At 46.7% G+C, this 17,944-nt stretch overlaps 2 protein-coding genes and 1 pseudogene across 13 annotated transcripts in view; 2 read left to right on the forward strand and 1 right to left on the reverse strand.

Moving 5' to 3' along the window:
- G6pd (glucose-6-phosphate dehydrogenase) overlaps positions 1-9,872 on the reverse strand; it is a 19,541-nt gene extending 9,669 nt beyond the window's left edge. Inside the window, exons 1-3 of one of the 2 annotated variants that reach the window (XM_029473053.1) lie at positions 9,791-9,872; positions 9,081-9,240; positions 8,343-8,470 (exon numbers count right to left, since the gene is read on the reverse strand). In XM_029473053.1, the coding sequence (XP_029328913.1) occupies positions 8,343-8,462 (120 nt within the window). In that variant the 5' untranslated portion in view covers positions 8,463-8,470; positions 9,081-9,240; positions 9,791-9,872. Of the gene's footprint in view, positions 1-8,342; positions 8,471-9,080; positions 9,431-9,790 lie in introns of those variants that run through there. The other variant, XM_021153829.2, reaches the window with a different exon arrangement.
- The window catches only part of Ikbkg (inhibitor of nuclear factor kappa B kinase regulatory subunit gamma), a 66,177-nt gene that overhangs the window by 29,847 nt on the left and 18,386 nt on the right, over positions 1-17,944 (forward strand). For 2 of the 11 annotated variants that reach the window (XM_029473057.1, XM_029473058.1), the window contains exons 1-4: positions 4,873-4,977; positions 8,053-8,192; positions 13,310-13,511; positions 14,477-14,688. In XM_029473057.1, the coding sequence (XP_029328917.1) occupies positions 8,154-8,192; positions 13,310-13,511; positions 14,477-14,688 (453 nt within the window). In that variant the 5' untranslated portion in view covers positions 4,873-4,977; positions 8,053-8,153. Of the gene's footprint in view, positions 1-4,872; positions 4,978-8,052; positions 8,193-9,889; positions 10,089-13,309; positions 13,512-14,476; positions 14,692-17,944 lie in introns of those variants that run through there. The other 9 variants (XM_029473062.1, XM_029473063.1, XM_029473055.1 and 6 more) reach the window with 8 other exon arrangements.
- On the forward strand, positions 16,440-17,934 carry LOC110287187 (annotated as a pseudogene).

Consider the following 17,944-nt stretch of genomic DNA (forward strand, 5'->3'; position numbering starts at 1 on the left):
CAGGACAGCCAGGGCTACACAGAGAAACCCTATCTTGAAAAACCAAAACCAAAACAAAAAAAAAAAAAAAAAAAAAAGAAAGAAAGTGGTATAAGGTTTGGAATAGAGGATAAAAACCTGTCATTATTAGATGATAGCTTGTTTATTAAAAAAATATACCTCAAATCAACCTACAGACTAATTATTAGAATTAATGAGAGTTTTTCCAAGTTGCTAGATTAAAAAAGTGATAGGAGTAGATAGAGATTTCTTAGGATATAAAGTCATAATCATAAGCCAGCATTGTACTGCAGCCTGTAATCATTGCATTCCACAAGTAGAGGCAGGAGGATAAGAACTTCAGGATTATCCTTGGATACATAGAGTTCAAGGTCTGCACTGGGGGTAGGGAATATAAGAGAGGAAAGAGAGATATGAAAAATATGAATGGCATGCATATGACTGGTTCAATATCCACTATTATGAAACAAAAGAAACGAAGGAAAATAGGCAAGCCTGGCATTACGACCTTAGTGGTAGGGTATGTGCTTTGCATGGGCAGGGCCCAGAGTATAATCCCTAGCACCAGAAAGACAAGTTTCAACCTTAGAGATAGCATTCACTAAACTTACCTGTATTCAGAATATCTAAGTAGCTCCTATGACACACTGAAAAACAATCTAACTGAAATGGGTAAAAGGTTTGGCCAGATGTTTCACCAGAATGGAAATGAATGGCCATAAAATACATGGGAAATGTTCAAGATCATCAGGTGTCAGAAAATGAAACTTTAACAAGACACTACTTCAGACTCATTAGAATGGCTGTAATACAAATGATGATAGTTGGTACATACTTATAGAACTCCCTTCCCGCAAAAAGCCAAAGCAACAGGAAGACCTAGTATTGGTATGGAACTCATAGACTGTGTGTAGAAACATGCAATGATTAAATCTAAAACAGCACGGCAGCCTCTTATCAGGTGAAGTAGCTATACATATCGAGGTGTTACTCCAGAGAAATAAAAGCAGGCAGCCAGCTGCCCAAAGATCTGTGCATGAATGTTCATGGCAGCTTTAATTTAAAATAGACCAGAAATGGTCAAATAAACCAGCATGCAGATGGACAAATTGTATATCTGTATTCAGCTACTCAGGAATGAGCTACTATTTCAGTGTTGGCAAATCTTAAAAATATATTACGATGAACCATCAAGCCAGACATAAGAGACTATATACTCATGAATTCACTTAAAAGCCCCGGAATGGACAACATTAGACTATTATGACAGGACTCGGATGAGTAGTTAGTTGCCTAGAGAGGTGGTAGACTGGCTGGCGAGGGGGATCCAAGAATTGTGTGGGAAGACAGAAATGTCCTAGATTAGGTCTTCAACAATATAGCTACCATTTATGCATTACAATATGTACCAAGAAAAGAGGGTGAAAATAATTGAGCAGGGGATGGAGAGGAAGTTTGACATTACTCCTAGGGAAACAATGGCTACAAAGTGGGGGCTCTTTGGGTACATACTTTTTTTTGCTGTAGCTTTGAGACAGGGTCTTGCTATGTAATCCTAGCTAGTTTTGAACTTGCTATGTTGCTCAGACTGTCTGTCCTTACACTCAAGGTAATCCTTTTGCCTCAGCCTCCTAAGTGCTGTGATTACAACTGTATACCAGTACACCTGGCTTTAGTTACTTAAAAAAAATTTTTTTGAGACTGGGTTTCCTATATCCTAGACTAGCATCAAGCTCATTATGTAGCCAAGGTAGCCCTGAACACCTAATCCTCCTCCTTCCACCTTTCTAGAATTACAGGAGAAGTATACCACCATATGTTTTACATTGTTTTAATTCAGGGTCTCATTATGTTGCTTAGGCAGGCTAGTTTTGAATGTCTTTCTTGAAGTGAATCTCCTGCTTCAGCCTCGGCAGTGCTAAGATTTTAGATGATAATACTCTGTTTCTTCTTTTTATTAAGTAATTATTTTGTTTTTAATTATGTGTATGGGTATGTTGAGGGGTGTATATGCACATAAGTACAGGTACCTATAGAAGGGAGAAAAGGGCACTGGATCCCCTGGATTGGGAGTTATAAGGAGTTATTAGCTGCCTGTTGTGGGTACTAGGAACTAAACTTGGATTTGAGCAAAAGTAGCAAATACTCTTAACCAATGAGTCATCTTTCAAGCCCCTTTCTTAATGGGGGGAGAAATTTACAAGGGTGTGCCAAGTTTGTGAAAAGTTGCCCAGCTGCACCCTTAAGGTCTGTGTTATTTTTGATGAAATATTCCAATAAGAATTATAAATATTTGAGGCTAAGGATATAGCTCAGTGGTCAAGTGTTAGGCAATGGGTTTGATCTGTAACACTGCAAAACTAATGAATAAACCAAACAGCACCCCCAAGAACCCACTGTAAATATAAGTAGATACAAGCTAACAACTTTTATTTACTAACAGTAAATAAAACTCATGTATTAGTGAGTTGGAAAAATTAGCAATTTAAAACAATACCATTTACAAAAGTAAATATTATAAAGAACCTAGACATAAGTTCACGATCCTCATTTCCAAGCTAATGTGCACACTCAGTTCCGTATCGCAGTCATCAGTAACAGCCCAACATGCTTTCATTTTGTACCCTGCCAAACCAGGTACAAGAAGAAGGGGCAGAAATGACTACCAATCTCTTGGAATAGAGTAGGGCATTTGCCCTTTCATCTCAAACCCTATAATTAGGAACGTGGGAGCAGTGTGAACCCATGCTACACAGGATAGTACTACTTCATGGGGAGAGGTGAGCAAGTGCAACTGAAGTCAGGCACTGGTCCCATCTATATCCTAATTCACTCTCTACAGAAAAAGCAACTCTGGTTTTAAGAACCTGAATATCTATACAAAAGTAATTTGCTGAAACTTTTACTACAGGTATATCTAATTAAAACTCAAAACACCACTTTCTAACAAGGCATTTTGGCACTAATTTCTCAGGTGTTTGGGATGAGGTTTTAGATGCAGTGGGTCTGGGTGGCATGAACCTTGCAAAATTTAAATAAGCTATGCAGAATACAGCTAGAACAATCCTTCTTTACCTGGCTGGGATCACCATGACCTGGAAAGATGCTGGGCTCCATGGATCAGGGACCCCCAGAGAGTGAACTGCTGTTCTCTCTCTTTTATTTATTTATTTATTTATTTATTTATTTATTTATTTATTTATTTATTATATGTGAGTAGCTGTCCTCAGATACTCCAGAAGAGGGAGTCAGATCTCATTACAGATGGTTGTGAGCCACCACGTGGTTGCTGGGATTTGAACTAGGGACCTTTGGAAGAGCTGTCGGTGCTCTTAACCACTGAACCATCTTGCCAGCCCGCTGTTCCCTTTAGTACAGTATTTAATAGGCAACTTTCTGTTATCACAGGTAGACTAATATGCAGCATAGCCCAAGCTGATTACATAGCCTAAGCTGACTAGCTCTTTAAAATGAAGTGGTGGCGCTGGGAAGGTTGCTTGGTGCTTAAGAGCACTAAGCTACTCTTTCAGAGGACACTAGTTTCATTTCCAGCATCCATATGGTGGTTCACAACCATCTGTAATTCCAGTTTTAGGGATCTGACCTCTGAGAGCACCAGACATGCAAGTGGTACAGACATACATGCAGGCAAAATACCTATGTACATAAAATGAATAAAATAAAATCAAAACATTGTAGTGGTAATACCATTTTGATCCAAACTTCAAAAATGACTAAGCCAGATGTACTACTAGTATATACCTGTAATCTCAGTACTTGGGAGGCTGAGACAGGAGAATAACAAGTTCAAGGTCAGCCCAGGAAACGTAGTGAGACCCTGTCTCCAAAAAAAAAAAAAAAAAAAAAAAAAGGGAGCAGCAGAGGCTTAGGGAAGGCTGAGGCTGAGTAGCAGACTTGCTTAGCATATTAACAAACAAAAGAGAGTGAACCATGTAGCTGCACTGATGAGCCCATTTCTATGGGAAATGGCAGTTCTGGATAAGGATGGTTATGGGCACTCAGGGATTCCCATGGCTTGAATGTTTGTTCTCAGGGGTTTGCTGAGTGACCGGTCCATGGAATCAATTGTGTGCATGTCATTTCTAGGTTCTTCTGGGTTCCCAAAACTTCCATAGAGGGCTGTTGCCAAACTCTAACACCTTGTATTGGTATGAGCGAGCAATTCAGTGCCCATGTCTGTCAACTGCTCAGAATTAAAGTCCTGAGCATTGGCGAGTGGGTTCCTATGATAACTGCTACCTTCTATATGAACTTCTGGGAGTCTGAGCCCAATGGCCAGTAAGTAACTTCAATGCTATGACTATCTTTAGGAAAATATCTAAGACTTGCTGCCAGTTGGGCTTCTATTGCTCTGGAGCCTCCTCATCTGTCACTTCCTCATGTGATACCAAGCACGGCCACCTGAGTGGCCTAATTACTGTCCCCCAAATCACTCTGCTGGGCAAAGCTTTTACTCTGTTGTGCAAGATGGTTGCCCTTATAGGTCCCACAAAGCTCAGCATAGACAAGTCCAATTCTGGGCCAGGATTTCCCCCCAGGATGGTTCTTCGTTCCTCAGAATGCTCTCAATGCCTGCCTCTATGATCTTCCATCAGTGGGATGTGGGTTACTGCTCATGTTCAGAGGGTTTTAGCCTGTCCTCACACACTCTGGAAAGGGCTGGCTTGCTGGGAACTAGAAACTAAAAGAAACAATGAGAACCCTGGCTTGTAGACTTTTCTAAGCAGGCGGTGTTTGCTTATGATCAAATTCCAACTAACTGGGAGGAATCAGTACAGACTCTAGCCAATGTGTTGGTGGCAGGGGACTGGTCTGCTGAGTCACAGTTGCCCCACACCCAGAGCTGTTTGTTCTTGTTCTCTTTGGGATTAACAAGACATAGAACCTGCTCTCCTTGTTTTGGCTCAGCCTGCAACTGACAGTCTGCCTGGCTTCAAGTCACCCAAGGGAGGTGAGGTAGGACTAAGGACAGTGGGGGTGGGAGGTAGTCATTCTGCTCAGGGATGGGATGACCCTGTCTTTCCTGTTGGCTTCATGACTCTCACTAAACTCCTCTGAAGTAAGGAACATGAGAAGAACTAAAATCTAAACTTAACATGTGTGGGAGTAGGGGCAATTAGAGAGACAGCTGGAAGTCTCTCATCTTTGCCACCCCCTCATATTGCCCAAGTACCATGGCAGGGGAAGGATCTACCTAAGGGTATGTGGTGAATTAGGAGAATTAAGACATGATTAAGATCTCTAGCCACAGACATCTGGCCAGATAAAGGCAAAGAGACCCTGAGTACACGTGGTCTATAGTTAGCTGAGGTTTGGGTTCTTGTTTTTTGAAGTCAAATCATACCCAGCCTTTTGTTTGGGAGAAATTCGAGTGAAGGCCTTGCAGGAGTGAGGCACTCAGTTCCCAAGAGTTGTTGGGGATGAGGGACCCACCTAGCTTTCCAAGACAGAGTTCTAGACTGTGAAGACTGTGACTGAGGATCCGCTATTTTCCAGGCACTGATATGAGATATGAGGTAGGTCTCAGCTAAAAATCTAACAAAAGGCCTCCTTCTTACACCCTGGGACTCTGTGAGTCACCAGGCTTTTGGGAGAATGCCAAGGTCATCATGACACAGCAAGAATCTTACCAGCTCAAGGGAGAAGTCAGCTCTGAAATGACCCAAGTAGAGGGATGGGCTGGGACTGCCAGGTCACTCCTCACACAGTCCTGTCAGCAGGATGGACCTTGAAGTGCTCACTGAGTCTATGGGTGTCACATAGGCTAGGTAGGGAATCAGATGTCTTGAGAGATGGGCCCGTAGTGAGCTCATCTGCCCATGTGGACTCCCAGACCTACTCCATTTTTTCTGCATAGGAGAAAGACTCACTCTCTAGCTTCACCAAGGTCCTATTGGCTGGGGGAGATGCCCTTCTAGGCTCAGTTCCTTCCCTGCACTGGTCCATAAGGAGTGGGACAGTAAGGATTTCTGTTCACTTTCTTGTTGGGGTGGGAGTTCTGAGAAGAGGAATGGCTACAGTGAGGCACATTGAGAATGTCCCCACCAAGGAAGCTGGGTACATGTGTAAGGACTGGGTAAGGACCTGGGGAGGAAGAAGGGGCAGAGGATGGCTACTTAGGATCAACTTGGCCTAGTTTGTTCCAGTTTCCTAGGCTTGAGGCCTGCCAGCCACTAGCTTCCTTTTAGTTTCTAGGTCACACTGAGTTTGTTCCAAACTTAGAGGGCAGTTGCCCTTATCCTCAACTTGCCTGGCTCTTTAGGTCCTCTTGGGACCTGTGTGTTGCAGGGGCCTTAGTACACAAGAACCCATTTGTGACTTGTTACATGCAGCTCCCCAAAGTACACTGTCCCCACAAGGAGGATAGGAACTGAGACTATTGTGTGATGGGAGACACTTGACTGCTCTGTTTAATGAATGGAGAACTTGCAGGTGTCCTAGATCAGATAGCACCTTGCCCGCCTCCTGCATTTAGTGAAGTATCAGGCAGGAGCTACTCTAGGGGCTAAGCATAGGGTCTGTCTGTCTGTCTGTCTGTCTGTCTCAGGACCTCTGAGAGGAACAGAAAGAAACAATGCTGCTTTTTAGAAAATCTCTTTCTTCCCCACTCCCTTTTGCTGGAACTAATACTTCCTATTTCTACCCTGGAAGCCCGGGTTCTTACTCCAGAGCAGAGGAGAGCAAAGGGGAACCATACTGATTGCAGTGAAAGGAAGTTGCTCAACTTGAGGCTAGAATTCACATAATTAGCCTAGGATAAAGCCAGAGAAGCTGCCTGGTTTTTGTTTGTTAGATGAAAAACACCAGGGTTCAGAGAAATGTAGACATTTGTTCCAGGTCACATAATAAGTTATCAACAAGATGTCTAAGAGTTCATGTCCTACAGTTAAAAATGATCTTTGATGACTGGGTTATTGTTGCTGCATGCTTATGAAAGCATGGGTGGGGCAGGGGAAATAATCTTCAGTTACTTTCTCTTCCAGTTGGCCCTTTAGACTGAAAGCAGAATCCTACATGCTAAGGTCTGTGGCAGATACATGCATAGCTCCTTTAAGGGGACTAGGCTAGAGACAGGGCTGAGGGTAGGGCTGCTGTATTGTGTGTTCCGACTAAGTACCTCCCTTAGGTCTTAGAGCTACAAGGAGCCAGGGGACAGTGCTTTGGTTTGTCTCTCCCTTCCCCTTTCAGTGGCAGGGCCCTTCTCCTCATCTTGTTTCTGCATTCCTTTTCTAAGTTCTGCCACTCCCATTTTTGCTCAGAAATATAAGGCAGACAACAAACAAGTTTGGCAAAGGGGGTGGCATGTTCTGATCTCCATTTTTTGGGGAGTACTGCGATTGAACCTAGGGCCTCATGCATATGAGGTTAGGGCTTTACCACTGACCTACAGCTGTAGCCCTTGGTGAATGGAAATGCTCTGTGTGAACAAAAAACCACAGAGCTCCTCCAGCATTGAGGGGTTCAGGGTGGAAGGTGCTGAGCCAGTGGCTACCCTTCCAAGAACACACTATTTCTGATGAAGTTCTTGTCCAAGATTACACAATAAGTTAATAGTGAAGATGGTCACACGAGGGTGAGCTGATTCCAGGGTTAAAAGCAAGCAATTGAGTTTACCTTTGCCATTGAACACTGGCCACTGAACGTGCCCTGCTGCCACATAGCACATAAAGGGGTGATTTGGTCTAAGCCCATGTATTTACTAAGCCCCCACCTGCTCCACTCTTACTGTGTACTATCAATACAACACCCCTCTGACTGCTTCTGTTCTTCAGTTTTTCCTAACAGAGCACAATGGTAGTTGTTCCAGTTGGACAACTGGGACTAGGTGGGATGAACAGAAATTTGCAGTAGGCTTTGGAAGATATGGCAAAGAGGAGGTGTTTATCCCCAGAGAACTTCATGCCGTAGAAAGAAAAGAGGGAGAGGCAGGACCTCAGACTCTTCCACTGAAATTAACAGTAATATTTATCAAATTACAGATTCATTAAAATTAGAATTTTCCCTGATTGCACATCAGTTTTTTTCATCCAGGAGGAAGAAGTGCAACTGGGTGGTGCTTTAGAACCTGGATGATCCAAGTCTGGTCTACATTCAATGGCTGAGCACAGATTTCTGAAATGTGACACAAGTACATGTATATCAGGTACTGCTGTGATAATCAGGACACACAGGTGGGAGTATATGCCATAGAGTTCAACCTAGTAGAACTTGTGGGTACCTCAGCAGTTCCGTCAGTTGGGAAAGTTGAGATACAGAGAAAGAAGTGCCTTGCACAATGCTATATTTGATCTTTTAGTCTCGGGGCCTGAAGGGAGACTCACCGATGCACCCATGATGATAAATATGTGTGTATCAGCTTGGTGGAAGGCATCACCCTTGTACAACTCTTCCCTCAGGATCCCACACACCTGGGTCCGGCTCAGGGCCACCTGCTCTGCCATGATGTTTTCTGGTGGAAGAAAGACTCATTGATATGGTAGGAGAACGGAAGAGCATTGACAACTTAACCTTATCCAAGGGTCTTTTGGGTTCTCACCAGGCTGGTGACGATTACTAAAACCACTGGCTGGGGAATGCTCTGTGTGTGTGTGTGTGCGCGCGCGCGATGCGTTCGGAGACTCAGAAACTGCTGCCTCTGAGCTCCAGCCATAACCTCCAAAGTTGCCTTCGCTAGGGGCTGTACATTACGAAAGTACTAAAGCTTTAATATAATTCCCCTCACTCTGGGCAGCTAGCTAAAATCTAGTCACGGCATCACACTCTGTATATGGGACCAGAGTCGGGTACTCGGGTGTCTGCCAGAAACTCCACAATGAACTGAGCACGTTTGATTGTGCAGATGATGGAGTTCAGCTCCGGCTCTCTTCTGGCCCAGTTGGGTGATCCCGTAAAGTCCCTTCTCTTCTAAAGATCTAGTCCTCATGGGCCCAATGCGGGGAAAGTGCGGGATACAAAGGGATGGGTTAAAACCTCGTAGATTAGCGCGCATCAAAGGGACACGCGACGTACAAGCGTGAAGCATGTCCCTCCACCGATATGCTTTCAGACCACCCCTTTACCTGAGTTTAGTTGCCGCTGCCAAACACGTTCACAGATCTGTAGTGCTCAGCCAGTTTCCGGGGGCTAAGCTTCGCTGGCCCATTTAACGCAAGAGGGCGTGTGCTTTGACTGAGCTGACCCGCCTCAGGAGAGGCAGGAGGGGAGGAGCTTCGGGCTAGTCTATCATTGTGGGAGGAGAGAAGAGTAGAGGTAAATGCGCGCGCATCCCTGGCTAGCCCCGCCCTTTGGCCTTCCGGGATGCCGCTGCCGCGAGATCTCAAAGTCTCGTCATAGGTGCAACGCCACACAGTTCTCCTGGGTTCCCGTCTCCTGGGTTACCCAGCTAATAATTATGTATGGCCTAGCTTTCCGCTGGACCTTTGAGGCCCTGCACCTTCCCGGATGACCCCACTTCCGTTAGCAGCATAGCCACGCCTTCCCTAGCTGCTAGTTTGGCTTTGAAGCTGGACTTTCGCAGCTTCCTCTAGGCTTTTTCCTTGGGGGGCGGGGGGGTCTAGCGGCAGAGAGCCCAGTAGCAGGACCAGACTGAAACTTGGGTGTTTTAGTGCGGAGGCGGTGCCTTGAAAATGGGGTAGGGGCGAGTGTGGGTGTGGTGACGCACTACTTTAATCCCAGCAGACGGGGAAAAAAGGCAGGTAAATCTCTTGAGTTCGAGACCCTGGTCTTGTAGGACCCTGTCTCAAAAAAAAAAAAAGTGTGTGATGTTTACCAGTGAGGAGAGCTCTGGTGTTCTGCTGGCCGACGTTGGCTGGCGACCTAAGACTTTTCTTTGGAACAGAGTATGGCACTGTGGGGTTTTGATTCGCCGGTTAATCTCCAAGCCTTTGAGTCTGTGTTTTACTTCCGGATCCCGCTCTTACGACACCGGAAGCCGGAAGTGGAGTTTTCCACTGCAGAGAAAGGAAGGGTGACCGCCTGACTAGGACTTTCTAGGAGCTCCGGTTCTGTCGGAGCGGTCGGATCCCTCTGCTCCTGCCCTCTTCACTTCTGGCCGACTCTGCTGACAGGTGTGGTCCTCTTCTCCAAAGACAGGGCTCCATCGGTGGCTGTTTCGTAGCTTCCGAGACTCCAGAGGTCCACACCCTTCCCCCCACCTTAGGCCCAGTTTGTTCTGCCGCAAGCTTCAGTTATTCGCTTCCCAGATTACTTAGGTGGCTAGTCGGATTGAATCTGTCCTTCCCTTCACTGCAGCTGTCGCCTAAGGGCTTGGCCCCTAGTGCTAGAACTCTATAGTTAGGAGACATTTTCTGTTGATCAAATTTTCTGAAACACTTTTTGCACTGTAGACCAGGTAGACCTCGAACTCAAAGTTCTGCCTCAGCCTTTGGAGTGCTAGAGCAACAGGTGTTCGCCATCAGGCTAGGCTGTTTATCAAACTTGAGTGCATTTGAAGTCTTTAAAAAGTTTTCAAGTGTACCTTCACAACTAAAGATCTTACCTTCTGCACCTCAGTTTACTTTGCAAATGATTCATAGTAATCTGTTTGCCTGTCCTCATAACATTTAACTGACCTGAGAATGAATGTGTTGTCTTGGCATTTCCTAGGAAAAAGGAAGGATCAGGGAGGGCAAGGGAGAATAGTTGGTGGAGAGGAAGGAAGGAAGGAAGGAGTATAGGTGGTATAGGATCTTGTAGGCTGTTGTATGGACTTTGTTTTTTACACTAGGAGAAATGAAAACTCTGAAAGAGTTCATGGTAGAGAAGAGAAGTAGTTTGAGTTATTTTTGAGGTAATTGGCCCCAGTGGGGCCAATTGACTGCAAAGGGCCATTGAAAAAGCAAAGCATGGTGATCTGTAAAGAGATTATTGCAGTAATGCAGGTGAAAGATGATAGCGTTGTCAGCCTTGTATTACTGAAAAAATTTAAAATGTACAAAAGTAGAAATAATAATATAGTAAGTTCTATGTACACATTTCTTAGCTGTAACTATCAGCTCATAGTTAACTTTAATTCACACCCCATTACAGTCCTCTACCATGATTATTTTCTTTTCTACAGAAGATGTTATTTTATGTGTATAGGTGCTTTGCTATGCTTTCCTAGTGCCCAAGGAAGTCAGAAGAAGGTTTCAGATCCCCTTGGATTGGAGTTACAGATGTTTGTGAGCCACAGCTGCAACAACAGCAAGTGCTCTTAATCCCCGAACCATTATCTCTCTTGTTCCACCCATTGCGATTTTCAATAACCGCTTTCTTGAGACATAATTGGCATGCTACAAAAAATACTTACTATTTGTGTGTGTGCCCCCCACATGCATGCATGATGTATGATTTATACAGGGAGCACAGGTGCCATGGCTAGAATGTGTAGAGGTCAGAGGACAACATTGAGTCAGCTATCTCCTTTCCACCTTTATATGTTCTCATGTCTCCAGGCTTGCATAGCAAGGGCCTTTATCCACTGAGCTATCTCACTTGCCCATACTTCAATATTTTTTGAAACAGTCTCTTATAGATCCCTTCCCCTTGAGTTTCTAATCCCCTGGAGCTGGAGTTACAAAAGGTTGTGAGTTGCCCAACATGGGTGCTGGGAACTGAACTTGGGTTCTCTGGAAGAGCAGTGAGTGCTCCTAATAGCTGAGACATCTCTCCAACTTCTTTTAAGACTTCTAGACATCCAAGTAGCTTTATAAATATCTGGAATTTAGGAATGAGAACTGTTTGGGATATTATCAACATTAAGATTTGGGTTAGAAGCCATGAGACTGGATGGAATTACTGCAGGGGTGAATGCAGTTAGGAAAGAAGTCCCAAAGTTCCTCAACGTGAAGAAGTGGGGACTCAGTAAAAGGGCCTGAGCAGCATCAGCCTTTGAGGGAGTGAGTCACCAGCAGAGAAGGCTTTTCTGGAACCTGAAGGAAGAAAGTAGGTGAAAAAGAGGGGAGAGTCAGTTGTGTGGGCTCAGGCAGATGGACCTATGGGTAGCAACACCTTTAGTATAAATAGCCAATATTCCCCAGTGTTACAGGAGGTCTCCCTTACTGAAAGTCCATTTCTGGAAACTTGCATTGAGATCATTCTCTTCCTGGTTGTCAGTATGAGGCAGGATTTACAAGGTCTCCAGGTTAGTATTGTCCTGCATATTCTCTGGTTTAAAAGCCAGCATAAGCAGATCAGGGGTCATGTGTCTCGGACACCCCAGTTCACACTTTCAAACTTCTTAGAGCAAAGAAGACACAAGAGGTCTCTATCCCCAGTGAACACTTTTCAGGTACAATGTGGTCTCCTGAATTCTCTCTTACCATGTGTTTGCATTTTCTTGACTCCTGTAAGAAGTGACCACTTGACTCCTGTAAGAAGTGACCATAGGCCAAGTGGCTTAAAAGAACAGAAAATTGATATCTCACAGGTCTGGAGGCTAGGAGAATAAAACCAGAAGGTGAACAAGGTTATGCTTCCATCTGCAAGCTGTACAGGAGTATCCTTCATGTGTCTTATAGTTGTGGGTAGCTCAGTTGTTTCTTGGCCTGTGGTTATATCAATCTAGTCTCAGCTTCTGTCTTATGTCTGTTTTCCTGTGTTTCTACCTGTTTATTCTCTTTTCTGTCTCTTTTGTGTGTATGTATATATATGTATGTATATGTATATATATATATGTATGAATGAAGAACTGGGAATTGAAACCATAGTCTTGTGCCTGCTAGCTAAGTACTCTACCATTAAACTACATTCCCAGTCCCATTTCATCTGTCTTTTAGAAAGATACTTGTTACTGGGGTCATGGCCCACCTATATAACTTGCAGTGATCTCAATTTGAGAGCCTTGATTTTTGTGAGACAGGTTCTTACTATGTAGAGCAAGCTGGCCTTGAATTCGCAGAGATTGTGCCTTCCAAGTGCTGGGATTAAAGACATGCACTACTATGCCTGGCTTGAGATCCTTAGTTTAACTACATCTGTAAAGAGCATTTTTTCCAAGTAAAAATCACATTTATAGGTTGAGGGATTAGGACATGGATATATCAATCATTCCACTATACTGGGTGAGGGACCAGGACCCTTTGCTTTTACTTAAAGGTGTGTGGAGGAGGTAGGATTCCCAGTTTACTTCCCCTTTCCTCCACAATTCTCTCTCTTTGCAATGGTAATATTTGCTATGTCTTAGACCCAAACTTCACTTTTGTATCTTGTTCCACCAGACAAAATGTCCAGCCTTTTGCTGTGAATGGAAGTCTAGTTGAACGAACTCTGTTCTTTGTCATGCACTCCTACTACCCTTTTCTTCTAGACACTGTCTTGTTGGATGAACAAGCACCTCTGGAAGAATCAGCTGAGTGAGATGGTGCAGCCCAGTGGTGGCCCAGCAGAGGACCAGGACATGCTGGGTGAAGAATCTTCTCTGGGGAAGCCTGCAATGCTACATCTGCCTTCAGAGCAGGGTACTCCTGAGACCCTCCAGCGCTGTCTGGAAGAGAATCAAGAGCTCCGAGGTAAAGATTGCAGTGTGAGGGAGGTATGAAGTTAAAAGTCAGGAGGGGCCTGGGATACTTATATAAGGACAAAGCTTATTGTCACCTGCATCTCGTAATTGGCAGGGTATGAGGTCATGATGTGCCCAAGAACCATCCAGCGTTTCAAACTTAGCTACCTTGCTTTGTTTTAAGTAGGGTTCTCTGTGAAGAGTCACATGCAGAAAATAATGTGGTTCAAAGCCAGCACCAGGGAAGGGAGAAGGGATGGGGAAGGAGGATAAGCTAAAAAGCCATGGTAGGTAGGGGAAGAGTGGGCTATAGGAATCAATGGGAATAGGTTTATTCTTTCTTGGGACATAACAAGCTTTTAGGTAGGAGGGGGATATGGTTTTCCTTCAGAGAGAGGGAGGGGTTTTTTTCTAAGATGAAATGTGTCCTATTCTTGGAAGGGTATGGCCAGCTCTGGTGAGAGGAGATCTTTGAGTATGTCTTCTGCACTGGCACTGCCTTCTTTCTCATGTCACCCTCATTTGTTTTCAATGCAGCTGAAGAGAGTGAAACTCAGAGCTACTAGCTTGTTCAGTCTGCACCTTCTGGGCTCCCAGGTTGCAGCCATAAAGTACACAGTAAAATTTGCTTTGGGGGACTGTTTCCCTACCTCCCCAAGTGTTTCAGGCATGTTTAGGGCCTCCTGATCCTGAAGACAGAGATACAAGCCTGGGAGGACTGGGACTGAGTGCTCCCAGGGTAGGGATACCTCCAATTGACCAGAATATAAATGAGACTTAAAAAGAAAGTTGATTTTGGTGTATTCCTTCAAGTGAAGAATCTATGTTTAGTAATGCATTCTAGACACTTGGGGGCATATCATCAGTGGAATTGGCTAGGAATTGGTTTGACTTCTTAGAGAAAGGCCACTTAGTATTATAGGAGTGTCTGGCTGTTAGGACTCATATCTCCTTTGCTGTCTTCCCTGTCCCTAGACGCTATCCGGCAGAGCAATCAGATGCTGAGGGAACGCTGTGAGGAGCTGCTGCATTTCCAGGTCAGCCAGCGGGAGGAGAAGGAGTTCCTTATGTGCAAATTCCAGGAAGCCAGGAAGCTGGTGGAGAGACTGAGCTTGGAGAAGCTTGATCTTCGGAGTCAGAGGGAACAGGCCTTAAAGGATTTGGAGCAACTGAAGAAATGCCAACAGGTAGTAGTGGATGGGCAGGCCCTTCTGCCCTACCTGTGTTTGAAGACCATAGCAACAGTCATATTCCTGTAGAAAGTATGTTGTTGGAGTTTCCTCAGGACCTTTTCAGGCTTGATTGCTGGGAGCACTCTTAGAACCAAGAGAAGCCATCACACTAACTGTTAGTTTATTACAGTAAAAGGGTCCACATCAAAATCTTCCAGGGTACACCGCATATATGGTAGGAGCCAGGAGAGGCCAGATGTGAGCTTCTCAGGGAGCAGTGCTTTTGCTGTGAACAGTGGTGCACTGTATATAGAGCACTGTCAACCAGGAAGCATTCCTGAGCTCTGGGAGCTAGGGTTTATCCTGGGTTCACTTTTGAAGGCATGGAGTGCTTGGGCACCTGACCTAGCTTGCTCAGGTTCTAGCCACACTGAGGTCTAGCAGGTGCTATACCAGGTAGTCCAAGGCCCTCACATACCCTGGCATCAGCCCAGACAGCCTGGTTGAGTCCTAGGCCCCTGAAAAAACAAGGCAGTTACATCAGGTAGGATTTCTCAGGGGGCTCAGAGATGATCCCTAGGAGCCTTTGGGGGAATTAAGAGACCCCAGGCCTGTGAATTGGCCCTGTATTACACAAGCACCAAAGGATGGTATGCCTAGTGTGGAATGAAAGGGTATTACAGGGCCTTTTTGGACTGGCTGGTTTCAGGATCCTGGTGACAATAGTTGAGCAGGGATTGTACCATCTGAGAGGACCAGTCTGGGGAAAAGGGTGGAGAAGACCTGCCATAATCAAGTTTTACATTGTGGGGCTAAGTTCATAATGATGGCAGAGAGTGCCTTGTAAAAGCATTTCATTCCTATCTGGGAAGACAGCAGCAAGGTACCACACAGCAGGGGCTTAGATAACAGGGGATTGTCTCTAGTTGAGATCAGAGGTCTAAGATAAAGGTATGGGCAGGTAGGTTCTTCAGAGAGCTCTTTCAGGTACTTTTCCAAGTATATTGTTAGTGTTGGCAATCCTTGGTGCTCCCTAACTCTCTTGTCACATGGCCTTTTCTCTTTAGAAAGTTTTGTTATATTTTATTTTGTGTAGTGTGTCTGTGCTTGCACTCACACATGTGGATGTGCTTATTGCCATGGGGTTCACATGTAGGTGACAGGACAACTTGCAGGAGTCAGTTCTCTCCTTCTACCATGTGAGTCCCAGGGATTGAACTCAGGATGTTAGGCTTTATGGCAGGCACCTTTTCTCACTTGGACCTGCTAAATTGTCTCACAGTCCTTTCTTTTTATTTTTTTATTTTATTTTTTATTTTTTAGGCATTTTTATTAGATATTTTCTTCATTTACATTTCAAATGCTATCCCCAAAGCCCCCTATACCCCCCGCCCCCGCCTTGCGCCCCAACCCACCCACTAGTCCTTTCTTTTTATAAGGATAACAATGTGAAACATAAAGGTAGGAGGAAGCAGGAAGGAGGGCGGCGAAGGCTCCGCTCTCGGGGAGTTTGTGGGGGAACCACGAGCGGTGTAGCGGAGCCCGCTGCTCGCCCCTATCTAAGCCCCTGCTGTCCGGCCGCCTGCCCCGCCCGTCCGGCCCTAACCGTCCGCCCGCCCCGGCCAGGCCCCTCCCCCCCCACGGCTCCGCCCGACCTCCCCCCCCCTCCACCCGCCCGGGCCCGGCCCCCAGGAGGAGGCACTGACGCAGCAGCGTGGAGCCCGGGAATTGAGCGCCCCTGGGGGTTCCAGCCACCGGGCCTGCGGGCTCCCAAAGCTGCGCCGTCAGCGCCTCTCTCCCGCTTGGAGGGATTCCATGACACACACTCGGAGGAAGTCCCTTCCTATGCTGAGTTCCGGCCCCACTGGCCAAGGGGAGCCCCTGCAGATGGAAGACAGCAATATGGAGCAGGGGACTGAAGACGTGGAGCCGGGCATGCCTGAGAGCCCTGGGCACCTTACGGGGCGCCGCAAGAACTACCCATTGCGCAAACGTTCACTGGTTCCCGAGAAGCCCAAAGCCTGCAAAGTGCTGCTGACTCGCCTGGAAAACGTGGCTGGCCCGCGAAGCGCAGATGAGGCGGATGAGCTGCCCCCTGATCTGCCGAAGCCCCCGAGTCCGACCTCGTCCAGTGAGGATGCTGGTCTCGTGCAGCCCCGCAAGCGGCGCCTCGCCTCCCTTAATGCAGAGGCCCTTAATAATCTGCTACTGGAGAGGGAGGATACCAGCAGCCTGGCAGGTGCCCAACGAAGCAGAGGCGGGGACCCTCACCGTAGCCAGGACTGGGCCACAGGGTCCTGGTCTTTTTCCAAGAAGCGACCTAGGCTGGGAGATCTTGGAGAAGGAAGTAGGGACCTGTCCCCAGAGCTAGCTCCAGATGAAGGTGCCCGTCGAGATGGAGACCCAGCTCCTAAGAGACTGGCTAGCTTAAACGCCGCTGCCTTCTTAAAACTCAGCCAGGAGCAGGACCTTCTCGTGCCCAAGCAGAAGCAGATGGGCGCTCCACCGAGCCCCTGGCACCCAGGATCCTGCGGCCGAAGGTCAACAGCAAGAACTGTCCCAAGGCCTGGGGAGGCTACAGGGCTTCCCAACTGGCAAGAGCAGCCCGATGAGCATTGGCCGTCAGCTGCTCCTCATGGGCCACCCACCCAGCCATCTCACCAGGCCCCAGGCAAGGCTCTGGAGAACCCGTTGCGCCCCAACCTGCCTCTGCTGATGGGTGGGCAGGCAGCCCTGAAGCCAGAGCCTGGGCGTCCAGGAGAGGAGTCACCTGCCCCCAAGCAGGAACTGCATCAGCCCTCCTTCCATGCGCCTCAGCTGTCTCTGCTGCCAATGCCTGGCAACCCAGCCGACTACAGTGGTCCATGTGGCGGGCCTGAGCTCACAGCGCTGGGCAGCTTCTACCTGTACTGTGGCCAAGATGGGCTGCATTGTGGGGCTTACTCCCCTTGCCCCATGCTCCCAGAATGCAAGCTGTCTCCGGTGGCAGCCCCCAATGAGGGGCTGCTCATGGCCCCCAGCTCAGTGCCCTCCGGTGTCCCTTTCCAGCACCCTCCTTGGAGCGCACCTCGCTACTGCTCCAGTGAGGACACTGGAGCGAATGGCTCCAGCATCTGTGGAGTGTTGCCTCTGTCTCTCACACACATTGGCACTACCTGTGGTGGCTGCCCCTACAAAATGCCTTTTCCCGCAGAAGGCTTCAGGTTGCTTGGCCAATTGGAATTTCCTCTCCCAGAAGCTGGCCACCCAGCCTCACCTGCTCACCCCCCCC

This window comes from Mus caroli, chromosome X (genome assembly GCF_900094665.2).
Source record: "Mus caroli chromosome X, CAROLI_EIJ_v1.1, whole genome shotgun sequence".
Classification (NCBI taxonomy): domain Eukaryota; kingdom Metazoa; phylum Chordata; class Mammalia; order Rodentia; family Muridae; genus Mus; species Mus caroli.